The sequence below is a fragment of the Lolium perenne genome, chromosome 6 (genome assembly GCF_019359855.2).
Source record: "Lolium perenne isolate Kyuss_39 chromosome 6, Kyuss_2.0, whole genome shotgun sequence".
NCBI lineage: Eukaryota > Viridiplantae > Streptophyta > Magnoliopsida > Poales > Poaceae > Lolium > Lolium perenne.
In genome coordinates, this window is record NC_067249.2 from 24,703,389 (window position 1) to 24,724,652 (window position 21,264).

Genomic DNA, 21,264 nt, shown 5'->3' on the forward strand with positions numbered 1-21,264 from the left:
GCTCTCCGGTGTTTGATAGGCTAGCGTACGGTCAGTCCCCTGATGTGGATTTTGAGATCAATGGCCACCACTACACCAAGGGTACTACCTTGCTGATGGTATCTATCCACCTTGGGCTACACTCGTGAAGACAATCCGAAAACCCAACTCAGAGCAGGAGGCAAGGTTTGCCAAAGAGCAGGAGGCAGCCCGGAAAGATGTCGAGCGGGCGTTTGGCATCCTCCAAGCTCGTTGGGCTATCGTCAGACACCCTGCCAGAGCCTGAGATGTGCAAACTCTGTGGGAGGTGATGACCGCATGTGTAATCATGCATAACATGATTGTTGAGGTAGAGCGGGATGATTCACTCTATGATAATGACTGGGAGGGCCAGGGAGAGTTGGTTACTCCTCAAGGTGGCCCGGTATCATTCCAGGAAATTCTTCATGCACACCATGAAATTCGAGATCTAGTCAGACACAACCAGTGCAGCAGATTTGATCGAGCACGTGCGCGGCAAGATGTAGGCAACAATGCTGCAAACAACAATGATGAAGGAAATCCGGAAGCCTAGATCATTTGTATTGTTTTTTCATTTTTTTTGAATAATACTTTATCCTTGATTACATGGACAATGTAATGTGTAATAAATTTTGAGCATTTGAACTATTATATATATTTTTTACAATTTATTTTGTGTTTTTATAGTGGATTTACAAGAAAAAGTACTGTACGAGGCCGCGACCCAAACCTGCCGCGTTGGGCGCAGGGCGCGACCCAAACGGACGCGCGCGTCCGCACGTCCGCTCGGCCACCCAAACGGCCCAAAACGGACAGCCAGCACGTCCGTTTGGGTCAGCCGGTTGGAGATGCCCTCAGCGGGCTGAATAGACATGTTTGGTTGGTTCCGCTGGAGATGCCCTAAAATAAAAGTATAAAGTATAAGTATGTTTAAAATACACGGAAGTATACAGTACAAATTGAGTTAAAACAGAAGTACACTAAAAATACAACCATAGATAGTGAAACACAATTACTCGTAGTAGTGAAACTTAAAGTATGTCGAAGTACAATTATGATGAAACAGAAGCACACCGAGATACACCATCAATGAAACCCAAAGTACATAAAAAAAGTATCTTATATTATATAAATTCAAATGTATTTAAATACAACTTAGTATATAAATATATTTGAATCTTGAAAAATTTGAGACAATCTTCTTTTGCGGAGGAGTACAAAACAAACTCTTCTAGTACCGCTGCTGGTAAAAAACAACGTTCCCCATCGGTGACATCCTGGTCTGGGCTGAACATGCTCTTACTAGTGTACACTGTACAGTACAGGTGCTCGGTTCAGAAACCAAATTAATCCTCGCGTCGTATGTTCTCCGTATTACATTTGTCACGAATCTACCGTTGTACTAGTACAGTCGCTACAGTGTGTGTCCACAGCGAGCCACGTCTGCGTCTCGCCGTCGTCAAAAAGTCATTGACAACCTCGGCTCGGCCGACGCGCTGGCGCGCGTGTGGCTCTCTGCCTCCGGCCAAGCACTATCTGCCGGAGTAGGTTGCGGCGCCCCGAGCAGCTACGAGCTCCCGCGCGAGCTCGACGGCCTCGCACTCCGCCTCGCCGAGCTGCGCGCAGAGCCGCTCCTCGGCCTCCTCCGCCGCCTGGGCGCGCAGCCGCGCGGCCTCGAGCTCCGCGCGCAGCGCCGCCAGCTCGAGCTCCAGCTCGGCGTTCCGCCGCCGCAGAGCCTCGGCCTGCGCGGTGACGCTCTCCGCCGCCGGCGCCGCGGCAACGCCGAGCTTCTTGCTGCTCTTCCAGGTGCCCGAGGCCGGAGCAGCGATGGCAATGGACGGCGCCATGGATCGAGATCGGAGCACGGAGAGCTCGCTTGAGAAGGCGGGAATAGATCGAAGAGTCAAGTGGAGCTGTGGTACTAGCTGGAGCTGTGGAGCAGACAGGAGAGTCGGGATTGCTTGAGTGGTTGCTGGGTAGAAGCAGGGATATTTATGGGCGTGTGGGAGGGCCGGGAAGGCGTCCAGGTTCGGTGTACCTGGACGTGAGGACGGGAAGCGGCGGCATGCGCACCAAGCAATGAGTGGTGGTGACGGGTGAGGTGAGCGAGATTTGGCTCTCGGGAACATGGAGGAAACGGGGTGAGGTGAACTGGTGAAGGTTGTGGATTCGCGGCGGATCGGTGCGGGGCAGACTCGGCAACTCGCCGGTGTTTGCCTGGTAGAAAGAGGAGTCGAATTAAACCGTCAAGATCGCCTTGATTGTTTTTTCGAAAAAGAAAATACTCCATCGTTTTGATCAATCCGGAGTATTAGAGTATCTCCAGTCACGTCCCTAAAACGTTCCCAAAACGATTTAGGGTGCACCAAATCAGAAAACATTCCCAGCGACGTTCTCCAAAGCCGTTTTTTGTCCGGTGCACCAGATACGCTGTCCGGCGCTCCGGGCCCATCCTCACCCCACAGAGGACGCACCGGGGACACCGGACGCACTGAAAAGCGAGGCGGGGAGTCAGCGGCACAATTGAATTTTAACCTAACCGTCGCCTACCTCACGAAGGAAGTTATTAACGAGCAGCGACGGTGCAGTTCCCGCAGAGGCGCAGCGAAGCGTCTCGTCGCCGCCTAGCTCTGCATGCCGGCGTTAATGAGCGCCACCGCTCCCCCGCCTCCCTTCGGCCTATAAAAAAGGGCCGCTTCTCATCGTCAGTCTCACACACAAATCCTAGCGCCTCTCTCCCCAACCCTACCCGCCACCATCTCAAGAGTCCATGGCTGGTAGAGGCGGAGGCCAAGCTCGCGGCCGTGGTCGTGGTCGTGGCCGCGGCCGCGGCAGAGCTGCACGCTCGCCGTCACCTGCGACGTTGTCGTCGTCCTCATCGTCGAACAGGCAGGACGAGGAAGGGCCTGTGCTGTTCGAGTTCATCGTCGTCATCAAGGGCGACCCACACGGCATCCAGAGGTTGTCGGACGACTTCGCCGACTTTGCGCTGATGACCCACAAGTATAGGGGGTGTATCGTAGTATCTTCGATAAGTAAGAATGTCGATCCCAACGAGGAGCAGAAGGTGTTGACAAGCAGTTTCGATGAAGGATTCACTGTAAATGCTCACAGACAAGTATTCAGGGGGGTTTGATGTAACAGTTGAATAAAGTACGAGTATGTAAAGTGCGAGAGTAATAATTGCAGCGAGTGGCCCAATCCTTTTTAGCACAAAGGACAAGCCGGTTTGTTTACTTATAATGACCAAACGTTCTCGAGGACATACGGGATTTTAGTCTAGTGCTTTCGCTACATACGGCTAAATAATCTTCATTGTTGTGATAAGTGTTGTGTGGGTGAACCTATGCTAATGTACCGCCCTTCCTAGGACTAATACATACTTGTGATTATACCCCTTGCAAGCATCCGCAACTACAAGAAAGTAATTAAGAATTAAATCTAACCACAGCCTTAAACTCTGAGATCCTGCGATCCCTCCTGCATCGATATACCAACGGGGGTTTAGGTTTCTGTCACTCCGGCAACCCCGCAATTGGCAAACGAATACAAGATGCATTCCCCTAGGCCCATAAATGGTGAAGTGTCATGTAGTCGACGTTCACATGACACCACTAGAAGAATAACACCACAACTTAAATATCACACCATTGAATATTACTCAACCATAGTTCACTACTAACATTTAGACTTCACCCATGTCCTCAAGAACTAAACGAACTACTCACGAGACATCATACGGAACATGATCAGAGGTGATATGATGATGAATAACAATCTGAACATAAACTTGGTTCAATGGTTTCACTCAATAGCATCAACAACAAGTAGGAATCGATACCGGGAGAGTTTCCCCTATCAAACAATCAAGATCAAACCCAAATTGCTACGGCGGTGGCGGTGTCCAGCGGTGATGACGGCGGTGATGATGGTGGAGATGATGATGATGGTGATGGCGATGATGTCCAGCTCGATGACGGTGTCGATGGCGTCGATTTCCCCCTCCCGGAGGGAATTTCCCCGGCGGATTCCTGCCCGCCGGAGAGCTCTTTTCTCTCTGGTGTTCTCCGCCCCGCAGAGGCGGCGGTAACTCTTCGCGAGGTACCCTCTGTGGCTTAGGTCTTCGGGACGAAGGGTTTGGCGAAGAAAAGGAGGCGAAAAGGGTCGTGGGCCCCCCAGACCATAGGCCGGCGCGGCCAGGGCCTGGGCCGCGCCGCCCTAGGGTGTGGGCCCACCCTGGCTCCTCCTTCTGGCTTCCTCCGTCATCTTGAAAAATAGGATTTTTGGTATAATTTCCTTCCAGAGTTGATCTTCCGAAATATTGCGTTCTGACGGTGCTTTTTCCAGCAGAATATGGCTCCGGTGTTCGATCCTCCAATAATGATGAAACATGCAAAATAGATGAAATAACATAAGTATTGTGTCCCAATATGAAATATATCAATGAATAACAGCAAATTATGATATAAAATAGCGATGCAAATTGGACGTATCAGCGCCGCCGACGAGCGCCCGGGCTCGCTGCATATGCGCGAGGATGGCTGCCACTGCTGCCGGTGGATCGTCGACGTGATCTATGACTCGCGCAGCAAGATGTATGTGGTGACCCTGCATACCACTGCATGTTGTAGTATGTCAGTCGTTGATATAACATTCACGAAGTACCAATCCGCAAATATTACATCCCTCAGAGTAGTACAACAGAACATAGCAGGTCCATAACTCATTCATTTATTATTACAAGCAACATGTACATATCATCTCGGAGCTCCTCTTGGGTCCTAAGAGGAATACTCCTGGGTTCGAGGCGAACCCGACTCAACTTACAATATAAGATTCTTACTAAGTTATACATTTTATTCTCCTCGAGCAGTTAAGTACTAAGAGTTCGTACTGCTCGGGTACTACTAGTACTCGGTAGGTCTAAGCTTGCTCTCCTCCGGAACCCTCCCCGGTTCCGTAGACTATGAGGTAGTCTACTCCTTCGATACCTCCTGAGAGGTCTGGTTCTTCATAGCCGATGACTTCGGCTCCTTCAGGGTTATCGTTGTCCTCCTCTAGTCGATTCAGACAATCTAAGCAGGGGATTTAAGAGTGGTATGAGTACGAGCGTACTCAACAAGTTCATTATAGAAAAGAGGTGTTTAATGCACTAGCTACGATATCAGACCAGAAAGTCTAATACCAATGCAGGTTTTGATAAACATTTCTTCAAGAGGTTGCTTTTATTCAGAAGAACTATGTCCGTCAGCCTTCATCGGTTTACTAGAACTTCATGGAGCGCCTTTCCGGCAGCGTTCGCAGTTCCAAATCCCGGAACAGGGAGTGACAGGTCACGATTCATTACACTCTGCAGAGGTGTGTTGCTTTACCCATAAGAGATCTTATCCTTGGTGCCAACCGGGCAGCTTTCCCGTCCACACTTCCTTCGGTGTGAGGCCCGGTATAAGGTCATAGCCAATTATATTTCTCCGCTACCTCGCACACCCACCCTTTGTTGCATCCCCGACCCTGGGTCTTCGCCGGTGTACTTATACCAATTAAGGATGGCCCCCGACCACGACAACAATCTGGGATCGAACCAAACTCCTTCGCCGGTAGATGCAACCCCTCATAGACCGCAATACCGTGGGGACTTAGAGTGGGATCCCCACCCTCAAGTTGTTCCGCAAGCCGCAACTGCTACGGTATGCACATCATAACCGTGGGGAATTAGAGTGGGATCCCCACCCTCAAGTTGCTCCGCAAGATACAACTGCTATGGTAAGCGCATCCGTTGATGTACAAGAGGTGGAAATACAATTGACTAGTCCGTCCCATTTCAGATCTTATGGTTAACACGAGTTTTACGGCACAAGAATCACTAGACGCCATTTGTTGTTTAATCCTAGATGGATATAAACCCTTGCAATGGAACCTCCACCATATCAACATAATCCATGGTTCCATTGCCCACCACTTAGTCATATTCATAGTTATGAAAATAGTGGTTTTGCTTTTGATGCAATAGTGATAAACATAGCACTTTGCAAGTAATTTGGTAAAAATACTCAAATGACATGAGCAAGTGATGAACTTGCCTGAACACTGCAAAGTGTTGCAGTTGGATGGTGTGGACTGACCCTTGTCCTCTGTTGCTGAAAAATAGCATCATTGTCCGATAAGGGCAATGGTTAAAGAAGCATTTATGCATGATTCCATTTTTAGGGTTTGTTCCCCCCTTCCGGTGTCTTATCATTTCATGTGAGAGGTGGATACTAAGAACAATTTAGGGATACTTTGTTTAGGGTAAAATACTACCTTGAAATGTTGTCAAGGTGTTTTTAAAATCCAAAAGAATTTATGGACTTATTTTCATCATTGAAAATATATGGTGTGATTTAAATGATTATTTTAATCATCAAATTTGGACTTAATCTTATTTGTCTCCAAAAATTCCTTTTCATATTTTATTATGATAGAGAATTTTATCCTGAGTAGTTTTCATATTTTTATTTATTTTTAGAGCTATTTATCATTTTCTATGCATTTTCAAAGTTTCTGTTTTAGTTGGAATTGTGAAAGGACTGAAATGCCCCTAGGCCCACCTGTCAGGGTGGCCCAGCGGGTTGAGTCTAACCCGAGCCGCCTCAACCGGCTCAGTCAGACTCAGTCGCTCCCTTCCTCTTCCCTCTCGCGAAACCCTAGCTCTCTCCTCTCCCGCGACGCCGTGGTTGCCTGCGCCGTCGTCGCTTTATTCCGGTCGCCACCGGCCATCCCCATCAGCGAGATTGGTCGCAAACGAACGGCCGCACGACGGCGCACCGATCTGTCCGCGCCGATCTGTGTTTCTTCGCCGCCACCGTTCGCCCCCAACGCCTCTGCGACACGGCCGTGGTGATTCGCGGCGATTCATCGCCTGCCGATGATCCTAGCGTCGTGGCGTGGCCGTGTGCCTCACCGTGGTTGCGCTGGAGCCTCTGCGCTCGGCAAACGCCTGGCTTGGCCATGGCTTGGCGCTGCCGTGGCCAGGCTGTGCCGCCGTGCCGCCATGGTGGCACCGTGGTGCTCTGCTCCAGGTCAGTGCCCCTGTTCTTCTTCCTTCTCTCCTCCTCCTCTTTGTCTAGCTCTAGCTACTGGCCTTGCTTCCCCTTGTGGAGATGCTGGCCATGCCGTGATGCTGCTGCTGTGCCGTGCTAGGGCTTGGCATACTGCTGCGCTTCTGCTGCTGTGCTAGCTAGGGATGCACGTATGCTGCTGTGCTGTGCTGCTGCCATGAATCTAAGTTGCTGTGCTGTGCTGCTGCCATGGATCCAAGCTGTTGTGTTGTGTTGTTCTTTTTTATAACTTGCTGTTGTAACTCATGAGCTCTTGCTCATGAGCATACTGTGATGCTATGCTTAATTCATTTGCTCCTGCTGTTGCTCTGTGTACCATGCCTCTCCGGTGTGTGCATTTCCTTGCCCCTGCCTTGATGATTGTGTGTCATCCTTGCAATTTGCAAGAGCCAGTGCTCCTGATGTGCTATTCTTTGTGCTATAAATCCTGGAAATGCCCCATTGAGCATTGTTGTTGGCTAAACAGCTCCATCCAGTGATGGTGTGCTTCTGGATACAATTGTAATGCTTTAACTTAATTATCTGTGATACCTTTGTTCATGTCCTGTGGCTGATTTAATTATCTGGTCCATGTGGTGATACTAGAATTGATTCTAGCCTGATTTAGCATGCTTTAGCAAGCTTCTGATGATCTGGTGATCATCAGTTGCTTGTAAAAGTTGTTGTGCTATTACTGTGCCTCACTGCTGCTCAATCTGTGATGTGTGTGTGTCACACAGGCTTGTGCTGGTGTGTGCTGGTGCCTGCTCAAGCATCTGCTGATGCTTGTGATGATCCATTGGATCATGAGCAAGTGTCTCACCACTGGTTGCTTGTGTATTTCAATTCTCTGTCTAGTTTGGCTTGGTCAAATGAACAAATGGATGAACTGAAGTAATTCAGTGATGATTCTTTTCTTTGATTTTCTTGAGCTAGAGGGATGCCAACCAGTTGTTGGGGACCCTAGCTCACTCTGAACCCTCTGGGTGATGATGGGTGGCTTTGTTGGCTGGTTTTGTGGTTGAGGTGGCCTCAACAGCAACTCCTTGCTGTTCAGGAAGCTCCCACCCCCTTGTTGGCTTGCTGTGGCTTAGTGAATGCATTACTGGATAATTCCTTGTTGGATTTCCAGTGACCTTTGATGTTGACAAACAAAAATAGACACAATTTTTCTATTTGTCTGATGGTTTAGTGAATCATTTAGTGCTAGGTGAGTTGGGCTAGGCTAGTTGTGGATCAATCCTTGCTGGATTCTTTGGTTTGCCTTAGTGATGATACACTTGGCTTGACCAATTCTTCCCTAGGATTAATTTCTTCTGGCTTAAACCCCTTTTTGCCAGCATCAAATGGTTTACACCAAATGATGATGCACATAGGGTAATCATACCCTCTGGCTTGTGTATGTGTTATGCACATGCTTGTGTTATGAGCAAAACTGATGTTTGCTCATGAATTTGGTATACCTCACTCCAGCTCCTAGAATTAGTGGTTGGTGTAGAGGATTGCTTCTATGATGTGCTTGTGCTTTCCCTGCTCCTCCTTGCAAGCTAGTGCTGCTTGGTTAATTTCTGTGGTTTGCTGGAATAGGTGGAGCAGCTCTAGCTGTTCGCCTGTTCTTGTTGTTCTTGATGTGTTCTTGCTGTTCTTACCCTGATGCTCCTTGTCGATGGAATGATTAGGGTTTGGGTGTGAAAAGCTTATATATGCCTTGCCCTTGCTTCTCTGGTTGACAACAAGGCCTGGCACCATTTTGGTGACTCCCTGGCCGTGTAGGTGTGCTGTTATGCATGCAAACACCATGGCTTGCTGTTGGGCATGCACCAAGGCTGTGTGAGCAGCTTGTGTGCTTGCTGGTTGGTACTTGGTCCAGTGAGTGGATCAGCTCGACATGTTTGATGTTATCCTTCCATTTTCACATTTTTAGCTAACCTGCCAAGTGGCAATGCCACTTGGCATAACTCTTTGTTTGGTCTTTGTGTGTGTGCAGGGAACAATGTGATGATCAAGATGAAGATCAAGATCATCTTGAGCAAGATTTCCATGATGATCATCTTATGTAGTTTAGGATAGAACATTTACTTGTAATTTGCTTTCTTTTTCTTTTTCCATTATTCAATTCTTGTAATGTGTTGTAATATTTCATAATTCAATTATGAATATTGTAAATGACAATGTATCATGTGTGTTGATCAATAAAGCTCAATGTTTCTCTAATGAGCTTTAATTATATGGTGTATTAATTATATACTTGATTATTTATATTTGCTTAATGAATCATTTCAATTTGAATTATGAAATAATCATGTGATGTTTAAGTTTGAAATTCAAACGCAATTTGTTTGAATTCAATCATGCAACTTAAAGTTATGATGCACTAACTCTCCCCTCTTCTCAAAACCCTAATTGAGCTAAGTGAGGTGAGAGTTTATCGCACTCTCGAAACCCTAACCCTGTAAGGTGTCGAGAGAGAAACTTGTCCCCCTTCGATGTAGTTTTCTTTTAAAAGCGTGGAATTTCCCCAGAATTTACGATGCAATGCACATCCCTTTCTAAAATCTACCACTCGATCGTCTCTAAACTTGGGACATTACAATGTACCTCCACATCGGCTAGGAGAAGTTCGCGCGCTACCACCGCCTCGAAGCCGGCTTCATGCTCGTGTTCTCATACTTCGGCGACATGGGCGTGAGCGTCAAGGTGTTCGACGAGACGCGTTGCCGCCGGAACTACCACGGCGACATCGCCGAGGAGGACGACGACTGAAGAGTGTTATTCCTCCGCAGCGAAAAAATGGACGAAGGTTTCTAGATGTTCGTCCTCGGAAGAACCAACAGGGGCACCCTCACCAGCTGGATTTTCCAGTCTGGGTGACTGGGTGTGCCCTCGAGTGTTCTTTCTTGGCAGCGAACACACGAAACCTTTGATGTCCGGCCTAGTTAGGTTTAATTTTTTTGCAATTTTTTATATTTGTATCAACCATGGTTCAAACTTTGTATTAGTTTGTGGAAAACCATGTTACAAACTATATCTTCATGTAAACCACATTCCCAATTATGTATTAGTTTGTGAAATATTTCTTCTCTTTATTGAAATAAAAATACAAAAAACACAAAAAGGTTTTTTAATGTTGGGGGGGCGTTTGGGGGACGCGGCAGAGAAGCGACGTCCCCCAAACGAGTCACGAACAAAACACGTCCCCTGAACGCTCGATCCGGCGCGGTTTGGGGGACGCTTCGGGGGACGCGACTGGAGATGCTCTTACAGTATCTTTTAGGACACGCCTAGGTCTCGGGTGACCGAAGACCAAGCTAGCTCTCGCTCGACGTGGTCTTCGTCTCTTCTCATGCCCTGCAACCACTAACCAACCACCGGCCTCCCCACCCACCGCTGGCGCCTGACGCGCTGCCGCAACGCGTTGTGGCATGACCTGCCCCAAGGTCCTCCTCCGCCGGTCCACCGCCGTCCCACCATCCCTCTAAGTTCGGCGAGATGCCGCAACTTCTTCGCCGTCAGCACACAACCCACAACCCTAATTTTTCTTGCTACCCTCCACCATCCTCAGCCGTGGCTATTGTAAGGTTATTTTACCTTTAACCTTTATTTTCGTTAGTAATAATACCATAGCTAAAGTGTGGACTTATGTTACCTATGAGTATCTACGCAGGTTTTAGTCTATAAGTGTTGTTGGAAGGTGGTGAGTAATTCCTTATTTGCTATACTAGAGAAGTGTCGGTGTTTTGGTTTTATTATCTTTCTCTTGATTTAGATTTGATTCAGTAGAAAAGACCACTATTAAGAGGGGTGGCCTCAATGAGCTTGTTGGGATGTTGCCAAAACCATACACACATCCTACCACCATATACATCCATCACACTTTTTTTTGGGTGAGTTTAGTTATTGGCAAATATGCAGTCTGAGGGGTTCTCTGAGAACCCGGTGTAGCAACCGGCGTGCTAGGCTCCCCGTCAGACTTAGTCGGCGGTCGTTGGATTTTTCCGTTATATGTCGAATGGCATATCAGAGAACGATTTCGGCATACACAAAAATGGTTCCGGCGTGCCGGATTGGAACCGGCGAGGGAGCCAGCGTACTGGTTTAAAACCGGTCAAGTCTTGTGCACTGGTAGCCAAATGGGCGTGGGTTCCGGTCTGCCGGTTTGCTCATATCTTTGTGCTCTCTCTCACACACACCATTGTTGAAATACCATTTCTTGAGGATCTCCCATTCTACCCAACTAATGCCAAATCTCTATTGTAGAAAGTAAGAGGTGGTCCTGATCTACGATCCCACTAACCCAAACATCATTTCCCCTTGAGTTCATCGAGCAAGGTTGTTACTCTTGGATTTATGGGAAACCCTAGACGGTTAGGGTCACCCGAAAGCATCCAAGTTGTGGATTTTCCCCGTAAAGAAGTTTGTGAGAGTTTCGAGACTACCATAAAGTCTACCAGGAACGAGTGAGCTATTGCTTCATAGGATAGGCTCCAGAGAAGAGGCGAGCCTTTCTGGTGTTGGAAAATCCTTCGTGGGATCCAACACATATCCAAAGTGACGTAACTTCCTCTCAAGAAAGGGAACACAAGAATACATCTTCGTATCCACGTGTTTCGGTTATTGCTAACCGTTCTCTTTCCTTATGTCGTTTACCTTTGTGATAGCCTTTGTGCTTGAAGTACCTTGTATCATCATATCTAGGTTGCGTCATGTAGTTTGCATCAGGCACACTTACAATTTTGCAAAACCTAAAATTGCAAAAGCTTTTTGTGTGTGTGTAGAACTTATTCACCCTCTCTTAGTTTACCATCACTATCCTTTCAATTGGTAGCAGAGTAAGGGCTCTATTGAAGGGTTTTACCATGTCTAAAGAGCGAGATAGTTTCATCTGATGATGAGGATGAGACTGGGCAATATACGATCAAAGAGATTAGAGAAAGGATGGAAAATGAAGCCCTTGAAAAGGGTAAGGCCGATCATGACCTCAATGAGGGCATCTCCAACGGGGCAACCCATCCTGCGCCCGCGCGTCCGGATGGGTCGAGCCGGACAAAAAAGCGGCCCAACGCGGGGACGCACCGCAAAAGCGGACGGCCGCGGCGTCCGGAACGACGCAAACCCGGCCCAAATCTGGGCTAGGTTTGCGTGGACGCGGATGGCACGCGGCGTCCGCTCGCATCCGGGCGCTTGTCGCCTCGTCTCCCTTGGGCCCACCTGTCGGTGACCGGGGAGGCTATTAAATGGGGACTGGAGGGGATCTGTCCCTCCACTCCAGTCCCCACTCCACTCCCCGAGCGAAACCGCCGCCATCGTCCGCCGGCGCGAACGACGACGAGGCGAGCAGCAACCACCATCGTCTGCCGGCGATGCGGCCATCGGGAGGAAACCGAGGCAGCCTCCACATCGGAGAGGCCGCCGCTGCTCGAGCCCAAGCCCGAGTCCTCGGAGGAGGACCCTGAACTCCGTGCCGCGCTGCTCATCTCGGCGGTGGAGGAGGACGCAAAATGGCCGCACCTCCATGCGGCCATTCGCACCTCCGAGATGGAGGAAGCGGCCCAGCGGGAGGTCGAGGAAGCCGAGGCCTGGGAGCTGTACGCCCAGGCCCGGCAGACGCGACAGGAGGAGGAAGCGGCGCGGCGGGAGGAGGCCAAGCGCCGCGCCGAGGAGGAGCGGTGCCAGAAGGCCAGGCGCCACGCTTGGCAGGAGAGGGAGCAGCGCCTCAGGGAGGAGGCGATGCTTCGTGCGCCGCCGCTTCCTCGGGTGGCTCCGGACCCCCACTCGGCCTGGGAGGAGGCCCTGTGGTCTCCGTGGCCGGAGTCCCCGGCGCGGTCGAGCCACAACAGTGCCTCGCCGCCCGGGGACATCGTCGACGACGCCCACAGGGGCTAGGCGGCGCACCGGCGACCACCGCGCCGTCGACCAAACCCTAATAGAGGGTTTTTAGTTTAAATTTTAAAGCCCATATAGAGGGCTTCTTTTGTTAGTTATTTGCCCAAAATAGGGCTATGTACAAATTTGCCCAAAATAGGGCATATGTTTAATCAAATTTTGTTTAAATTTGTATTTTTACTTTACTTTTTCTATTTCCTCGATTATGCGCTGCGTCCGCGCGTTGGGCGCAGCGTGCGACCCAAACGGATACGCGAACGCGGGCCGCTGTCCGCGTGTCCGCTCGGTCACCAAAATGACACAAAACGGACGGCCCAGCGCGTCCGTTTGGATCGCGCGGTTGGAGATGCCCTGACCGACTTAGCAAACTCGAGAAATGTATAAAGGATCTTTGGGGATACACCTCGTAGGTGACCGTGGAAACATACACAGGAGACTTCTAGCTTGTGTGACACTGTCTTCGCTAGAGGTACCTTACTCATAATATTGATGTCTCTAGATACATTTTAATTCATCCATAATATGAATCGGAGGAGCTATTTAAAATTAAATTTTGATTGTTCGGTTCCCAGCATTCGCTTGAGACAGTTTATTTTTTGAGAATTCCCAGCGCCAGATTTTTTTTGTTTTGAGAAATTCCTAGCGCCAGATGGGCTTGTGCGTGCAGTACAGACCCTACGGCCACGGGAATCGCAGCTCTCTCCGGTTACCAGTCACGGACTCACGGCCCATTTGAATTGGCTTGGGCAGTCTACCAAACTTGCTCAGCTCAGAGCGACAGTGCCAGTGCGCGCTAGTCACAGACAGACGCACACCCCGCCGCGGCAGATAGAGTTGGCTTGGAGTTGGAGAGGCGCACGCCGCGCCACGCCACGGCGAGGCCACCACCACCGTCCACGCCCCGGCCATGCTCTCCCTCCTCCCGCCCGCGCGCCTCCGCGCCGCGCCCTCCGACGCCGCCGCCACCGCGCCGCGCCGCCCGGCCGTCATCCTCCCAGTTAATGTCCCCTTCCCTCTCCCCTCGCCGCCCGCCCACGGCCTATATTTTCTTTCTCTCTCTCCTTCGTCCCAGTGCTTCTGTGTGTGACGCGCGGCGGTCTGTCGTAGTGGCGCGCAGGGTCTCGGGAACAACACGGCCGACTACGCGCGCCTGGCCGCGGCGCTGCGGGACGGCCACGGCGTGCCGTCCGTCGTGGCCCGGGTGTCGCGCCCCGACTGGCTCCGCAACGCCGCCGGGCTCGCCGACCCCAGCTACTGGCGGGGCACACTCCGCCCGCGCCCCGTCCTCGACTGGTAAACAAGCTTACTCTCCGAGGCATTCCGTCGAACGCAACGCCTGCTTCGCTCTAACACCTCGTTTGCCTGCCTTCGCGCGCTGCAGGTACCTGGAACGGGTGGAGGAAGCCGTGTCCGAGGCCAAGGAGCTGTGCCCTCCAGGTTCGTAGACGAGAATATGTGCAGAAAACAATGGAATAAAACGAACCATGCTCTGAAATTAAGACCATTCATCCTGAATCGGAACTGTTCAATGCTTGCAGATGGGAAGTTGTCATTGATAGGGCATTCCGCTGGGGGCTGGCTTGCGCGCGTATACATGGAGGAATTCGGGACTTCTGACATAAGTCTACTGCTCACCCTTGGCAGTCCCCTCCTGTACGGTTTCTCATCTGATCGTTGCTTAATTACTCCTTGATTGATTTAGTAGTCTGGTGGTGAAGTTTATCCCCTTCTTCTAACTCAAACATTCATGTGTGGTTAATGGCTTGTAGTTTTCGTTTGACAATTCTTGTGGACATTTATGGGCCTCTAACCATACAGATATGGATTGTGAGATGGAGGAATATGGACTTGAGACTTTGTTACAATGCATTTATAATTTTTTCCTAGTAGAATCCTAAATGTGCAAGCTTATGTTGGGGATACGCCCGTTAGCTGCACAATATGCTCCAGATTTGCATGTGGATTTTGTATCCTCGTGTTTAGAAGATATGCTTAGGCCTTATTTAGGAATGTAGGAAATTTTATCCTGTTCCCTTTAAATTGGGAATGATTTTAATTAAATTTCCTGTCGATCCAAATCCAAAGGGATTGGGCATAATACATATCCATCTGAAAAATCCCTTAAACCCATCCTATTATAGTTCTCTTACAGGTAGATCCATCCACACAAGTAACTATCTACATATGTTTAATTCAAAATGTAATCCAGAACATAATATTCTCTGACCTGATTCCCATTGTTTTTTTCTAATTGCCAGGCCACCTCCGAAAGGTATCTCTGGCGTTATTGACCAAACTAGAGGGCTACTGGACTACGTCGAGAAGAATTGCGCTCCTGCGGTTTACACGCCAGAACTACGATACGTGTGCATCGCTGGAAGGTAACTTACGGTTTCAGGTTCTGCTTAAGTAATCACATGCGGATCATATATACATATCATAGAGTTGTGCTGAGGTTTATGGAGTACATTTTATCTCCACCGAAACATCTCATGACTTTGTTGAGGTTTGCGCTTAATTGATTACATGTGCAGTGCAGTGCAGTGCTATCTTATGCAAGTTTTGCAACGGGAAAGAGTGTGACAGAAATATGTTTTGTCATTTTTCTGGGAGGACAATTTTTGTTTTATTTTATTAATGTTGCTTTCACTAGACTGGAGCATAAATGGTACTTCCTCTGTTCCCTAATATAAGACATTTTGGCAAGCTAAATGGCAAGCTAATTTAGCTTGCCAAAACATCTTATATTAGCGAACAGAGGAAGTACATGTTATCTTCGTGGGCTGGCTTAATTGTGAGCATTCTTCCTGAAATGAGTCTTGTAAACCACAAATTTTTATTTCTAGAAGAAAATACACCTTGTGCTTACTTTGATTTTTCTAATCTTATTAGAAACTCACTTTTTCCTACAGAAAGACATAGTTTAGCAGATACTTCAGGTTAGAAGCACATTGCATGATGCTCGAAACCTGTGTAGTTACAGAGTAATTCACCTTGTTCTTTGCATCCACTCTGGATCAAGTTATCTGTACAGACTATTCTAAAGTAGTTATCCAACAAGACATTGATTCATCACACCACCTTCACTCTTGGCAGGTACATTCAGGGCGTTCCTCTAACTGGAAACTCCACTGCTACTACAAATGAGATTGTTGCAGTGGATGCACCATCAGACGGTGCTGAAGCAGTCATGATCAGTGCCGAAGACAAATCCGCTCAATCGGGCCCCACCTTGCGAGCTCGCTTCGTTGGACAAGGCTACAAACAGGTGACTTGCACTCCGCACTCCAGCAATACCATGCTGTGAAATATTCGCCATTCGATCCTGAACAAAAGTGTCCTCTCAACTAGGTTTGTGGGCGCGCTGACGTGTGGGGAGACGGTGTTGTCCCCGAAATGTCTGCACATCTGGAGGGCGCTCTAAATATAAGCTTCGATGGCGTGTACCATTCTCCTGTAGGTTCTGATAATGAAGCGAGGCCCTGGTATGGCTCACCGGCGATTCTCGAGCAGTGGGTGCATCATCTCCTCAGTTGATGCCACATAAGGTTTACCAGTTCCTAAAGTTTGACAGCAAAATGGTGTATTGACTATTGACATGTCGTGAGGTAAGTGTTGTACCAGCCAGCCCCAAGAAAGTCATCAGTGTAGCTCTGTAGTGTACAGAAGATGCAAGTCCTTTTGTACAGAGCTGCCTCTGTTTTCCTATTTGACAAATTGTTATATTTCAGATGCATTGTAGCTCTGTAATGTACAGAAGATGCGAGCTTCAGATTGTCACAACGTGAAGGCTCTCATTTTCCCCCTCCCCCTCTCTCACCTTGCTACAGTACCTGAGCGGGTTCTCCGCCGTTTCTGGCTGGGCCAAGGCCCTCTCCGGCGGCGTTGGCGCTGGAGAGTGGCCGAGGCTCCGTGCCAACCGCCGTAGTCTGTATAGTCGTAGGTTTGGGCTTTATGCACTGTCTGGCAGACAAGATCTTGTGCAACTTGTGGTGGCTTCTCTCCGACGAGCTGCTGGTTTGCGCACCGTCGCAGCTATCTCCATCAGTAAGGTCAAGGGTCGCCGTCTAGCGATCTTTGCTCCTTTCTTGATGTGTCTTCTCCTTCTGGCCGGCCGTGGAGGCGAGGAGAAGGAGAAGGGCAGGACAGCTCCAGTTGTTAAGCAGTGGGGGTCTTCGGCATCTGCACGACGCATTTGCGCGGCGCAGAACAGCTGAAGAGCTCCCCGACAAGCTTCCATGGAGGAAGGAGTCGGTGTTTCCTCTAATGGTGAGCCCATGTTTCAATAAGCGCAACCACCTTCTTCGTGGTGACGCTCCTCCTCTTCTCCTCTTGGCCGGCCTTGGTGGTGAGGGAGAGGGTGCGGTTGGCTGCGTTGTTGCCAGCGTCTGCAGGTGGTGGTCCGGTGGATCTTTTAAGTCTGTGATCCAGGCAGCAGCTCCCAAGCAGCGGCGTTCTTCTGCTGCGGCTATCTCTGGCCACAAGGGTGGCCCTGCTGCGCTCGGCCAACATGGCACGAGCTTCTTCGGGTGAGGATCTTCATGGACCTCGGTGTAGCGTCCATCGCTGCGGCTTCCCCAAGTGGTCTCATCCCCAGCGGAGGCAATGGCTGCCACGCTGGAGTGTCAATCTACATCAGGCGTTTCCGAGTTTTCATGTGGGGTGTTTATTGTAAAACGCAAGGACACTATTGTAATTTTCAAATTGTCACAACGTACAACACTACTCTATGTACTACGATGTGTATGAAATTGCAAGGCATCTACACGCACAACTTGAACGACAACAGAGAAATTTTCTGGTATGTAACAGGCGGCAGGAAAGCAATCAAAGGCTGTGGCCAAACAGACAAACAATTCTATGCACAAAGTAACCCTAAAATCACCATGTTCGCAACAAGAGTGAAAAACTTTAGCACACATTTGATTGACCAGAACCTGCGTGTCACAAATTCACCATTAGCTGCAACTAGACCAGCATGATATATATGACCAGGACAATGTGGCATTGACAGACTAAACACTGAACCACATCAACGTGCATGCGGGTGCCCTGGCAGGATGGCAGGAGCTACGAACCACAAAACACAGGGAATCCTCTTTACATGCAGCAGTGAAACCCCCAAACCTTAATGGTGAAGAAAGTCTAAAGTCTTAACACGATCACAGCGACTTAACTACCTAGTGGAATGTTTGGCTTAACATGAATCGCAAAAGAAGCTTCCCAACACTGGTTCAGAGCTGAAAGCACCAGTGCTGGCCCCCACTTGGCTGCTCTACTTAGTCTTGATGAAATGAGGGTTCAACAGCCCGGTGATCTCCATCATCCCGATCTTGTCCCTCCCAGCAAACAGGTTCTTGAGCTTCTCGTCACAGAGGATCTCCCTCTTGTTTGCTGGGTTCTGCAAATCATGTAGAGTGAATTTGTATTACAGGATCACACAAATTACAAGCCAGTAGAGCAGCCAGTTGCAATTTAACTGAATCGGCCCATAGATAATGCAACATCGGTGTAGCCAATTGCTGTAATGGTTTATGTATTTGCAAGTGCAAAGTAGACTTCACATGTGAACTATTTAATTATTTCAGATGAAGAAAACTAGGTCATATATAGGTTCAATCTTGCAATTAAGAAGGTACAATCAATCAAGTAATCAATACAGACAATTAGTCATTACAGAGGGGATCACAAGTAACAGCATCAGTACGTGGTTAGGCAAAAAAATCAGAGTAAACTTCAGCCTATAGATCAGTCAGTTGCAATTTAACAGAAATCAGTTAATAGATAATACACCATCAGTATAACTGATCAACATTATGGTTTATAAATTTGCAAGTGCAAAATAGACTTCAAAAGGAAACAATTAACTATTTCAGGTATAGAAAAGTAGGTCATACTATATAGGTTCAACCTTGCAATTAAGAAGGGACAATAAATCAATCAATCAACGATGCATACATTTAGTAATTAAACAATTATAACTATATATATATCACATTCCACCGACAGCAAATTTTGCCTTACCACACAAGAACCTTGTGAACATCAGTGTTCAGCAAGTGTTACTGACGATGTGCTATAGAAGACTAGAAGGCAACCGTGAAACTACAAAATTTGTAATATCATAGCAACATTTCCAAAGACAACTGAAACTGAACATGAAAATTTGAACATAAAGTGGTCATGCCCATTAACTTGACTGTACAAAAGGTACACCTCAACAAACCTCAAGCACATATGAATAATGCCAGCAAGCTATCATCTCCACTAAAGTGAGATTTACACGGTCTCTATCTAAACACACAGAAATGGGGAACGAACTGCACTGTGGAGTAGCCAGAGCCAGGAAATTTACCAGGGTTGACAAAACTAATACTATTCCTATATGGAAGCAGATGCCTGAAACTTTTGTCAAGTTCCATTCAGGGACTAGATCAAAACAATAAAATAGCAGCAAACCTCGAGCTACAATCATAGGCCTTGTTTACTTCTCTCGTATTTTTCTTCCCAATGGGTATGGGAATGGGAGGGGATTTGGTGTTCACCCAATCCCCTCAAATACCCCTCCCCAAAAATACACTAGTATGATGGAGAGTTTTTGATTTAGGCAAAAAATGTGGGGATGGGAGGGGATTATGTCGTTCAAAACCGGAGAAGTAAATGGACTAGTGGGGATTTTCCGGGATACGGAATAATCCCCTTCCATCCCCATAAATACTCTAGAAGTAAACAAGCCCATAGGCTTCAGGTGGGGGTTTCCTTCTCCCCCAGCCCCAACCACTACAGTACCTAGAATTTGACAGGAATCCGTAACCAAATCGACCGAAATGGGGTCTACTTCCTTCAAAACCCAAATCCACCATTCCAGAGAAGAGACCACATCACATCACATCACGCAAGAGCAGGTAAATAGCGGCAGGGATAAGTTAAGAAGTAGGGACGGGTCCTACCTGGAGGCCCTGGCCCTTGATGTAGGCCCAGACGATCTTGATGGCGCCGGCGCGGGAGATCTCGGGGCCGCCGCCGGGGAACTTGCTGAGGGCCTCGGAGACGGGCAGCGGCCGCATGATCCCGCGCATGTTCTTCGCCTCCGTCGCGTCGTCCTTGGTAATCACCTTTTTCGGGGGCTTGACCGCCGCCGCCGATGCGGGCCTCTTGCCCCCCGCCGCCGCCGCGGAGGAGGAGAAGGAGTTGGCCATGAGGGCCCGGCACCCGCGGAGAGCCCTGGCCGCCGCCGACGACATCGCCGTGGGATGGGTGGTGGCTTGGGTGGAGTACGGCGGAGGAGAGGGAGGGCGAGGGTTTTGCGGGGTTTAGGGTTTGGAATGCCGATTTGTATTTGCGAGATGGGAGTGGGGAGAAGAGGAGGAGGAGACCTGCCGCTTTTACACTCGGGCCCTTGGGTATGTTCGTAAATACGATCTGTCTGACAATTCACGGCCTAACATCAGTGTTCAGCAACCTTGAAACTAGAAGACTAGATGTGCTCTAGTGCCTACAGTGTACAGTTCGTTGCTGAATTGCGGCCCTAAACTTATACTCATATTTCAATTTGTTGTAGAGTGGCCAGAGAAAACAGAGAGATAAGAATTATGGGACGGGTGGAGTAAAGACATGGTTATTACAATCCACAACCATGTCAAAGGCAGCCTTACAAAGTTGACAGAATATCATTAGAAGCATCATTAAACATATTTTCATATTGCGTTGATTTGATATTGTAGATGCTCATAATTTTTCCAGCGAATTTGGTCAAACTTCCTTCGGACAAAGCTACACTGTATTTCTAAAATGAAGTTGATATAAAATAAAGCAACCTTATCTACCAATGTACTGAAAATTTCTGTGTCAAAACGACAACAGATTTTAGTATGTATTTGTAACCGTTGTAGTACATCTGTAATAACCCCCGTCACTAAGGTTTGTAGTACTACAATAACACATATTCAGCTGCTCAGCTTCTTTCTCACAGCAATATCATAGTGTTGACTGTTGAGCACAAATGTGCTTATTTTGATCGGTACAGTTTTGACGCAAGAAAATATACCCTGGAGTGAGCATAACACATTGCCCAAAACCCTTTCCTCACACAAGCGAATGATCAAACTTTAGTTTTCTTAGTCCTACTCGAAGATGGGCAGATCAAGAGGCTTATTCTTCTCCACGGCTCCCGCCTCGCTTGAAGATGCTGATAGTGATAACGCAGATAAGGCCCTCGATTGAGATTCTTTGTCCATGTCCAAGAAGAGGCGATGCCTGCCCAGGAGCAGAGCGCAAGCATGGTTCAGAGTTTGCACCCTAACCA

At 48.5% G+C, this 21,264-nt stretch overlaps 4 protein-coding genes across 5 annotated transcripts in view; 1 reads left to right on the top strand and 3 right to left on the bottom strand.

Annotated features, from left to right (window-relative positions):
- Positions 1 to 1,106: 1,106 nt before the first annotated feature.
- LOC127308582 (uncharacterized) lies at positions 1,107 to 2,144 on the bottom strand. The gene has a single exon (XM_051339443.1). It carries the CDS (start codon positions 2,127 to 2,129, stop codon positions 1,533 to 1,535), a length of 597 nt encoding a protein of 198 aa, XP_051195403.1. The 5' UTR covers positions 2,130 to 2,144; the 3' UTR covers positions 1,107 to 1,532.
- An 11,591-nt stretch (positions 2,145 to 13,735) lies between these two features.
- LOC127308580 (uncharacterized) lies at positions 13,736 to 16,742 on the top strand. The gene is made up of 7 exons (XM_051339441.2): positions 13,736 to 13,956; positions 14,077 to 14,252; positions 14,341 to 14,396; positions 14,498 to 14,612; positions 15,218 to 15,340; positions 16,056 to 16,227; positions 16,311 to 16,742. The coding sequence occupies exons 1-7, from the start codon at positions 13,867 to 13,869 to the stop codon at positions 16,494 to 16,496; spliced, it is 918 nt and encodes a 305-aa protein (XP_051195401.1). The 5' UTR covers positions 13,736 to 13,866; the 3' UTR covers positions 16,497 to 16,742.
- Positions 16,743 to 17,861: 1,119 nt separating this feature from the next.
- On the bottom strand, positions 17,862 to 20,309 carry LOC127308581 (protein TRI1). The gene is made up of 2 exons (XM_051339442.2): positions 19,910 to 20,309; positions 17,862 to 18,360 (listed from the first exon to the last, which is right to left on the bottom strand). Exons 1-2 carry the CDS (start codon positions 20,201 to 20,203, stop codon positions 18,235 to 18,237), a joined length of 420 nt encoding a protein of 139 aa, XP_051195402.1. The 5' UTR covers positions 20,204 to 20,309; the 3' UTR covers positions 17,862 to 18,234.
- A 453-nt stretch (positions 20,310 to 20,762) lies between these two features.
- The window catches only part of LOC127308577 (probable pyridoxal 5'-phosphate synthase subunit PDX2), a 75,526-nt gene continuing 75,024 nt past the window's right edge, over positions 20,763 to 21,264 (bottom strand). For both annotated transcript variants that reach the window (XM_051339440.2, XM_051339439.2), the window contains exon 7: positions 20,763 to 21,215. In XM_051339440.2, coding sequence (XP_051195400.1) covers positions 21,083 to 21,215 — 133 coding nt within the window. In that variant the 3' untranslated portion in view covers positions 20,763 to 21,082. The remainder of the gene's footprint in view (positions 21,216 to 21,264) is intronic.

Excerpts from the sequence above, each read along its gene's own strand:
- LOC127308582 (XM_051339443.1), bottom strand. The coding sequence starts at position 2,129 with ATGTTCCCGAGAGCCAAATCTCGCTCACCTCACCCGTCACCACCACTC.
- LOC127308580 (XM_051339441.2), top strand. The coding sequence starts at position 13,867 with ATGCTCTCCCTCCTCCCGCCCGCGCGCCTCCGCGCCGCGCCCTCCGAC. Across the intron at positions 13,957-14,076 it reads GCCCGGCCGTCATCCTCCCA|GGTCTCGGGAACAACACGGC; the intron begins GTTAATGTCCCC and ends AGTGGCGCGCAG. Across the intron at positions 14,253-14,340 it reads CCGCGCCCCGTCCTCGACTG|GTACCTGGAACGGGTGGAGG; the intron begins GTAAACAAGCTT and ends CGCGCGCTGCAG.
- LOC127308581 (XM_051339442.2), bottom strand. The coding sequence starts at position 20,203 with ATGTCGTCGGCGGCGGCCAGGGCTCTCCGCGGGTGCCGGGCCCTCATG. Across the intron at positions 18,361-19,909 it reads TCAAGGGCCAGGGCCTCCAG|AACCCAGCAAACAAGAGGGA; the intron begins GTAGGACCCGTC and ends CATGATTTGCAG.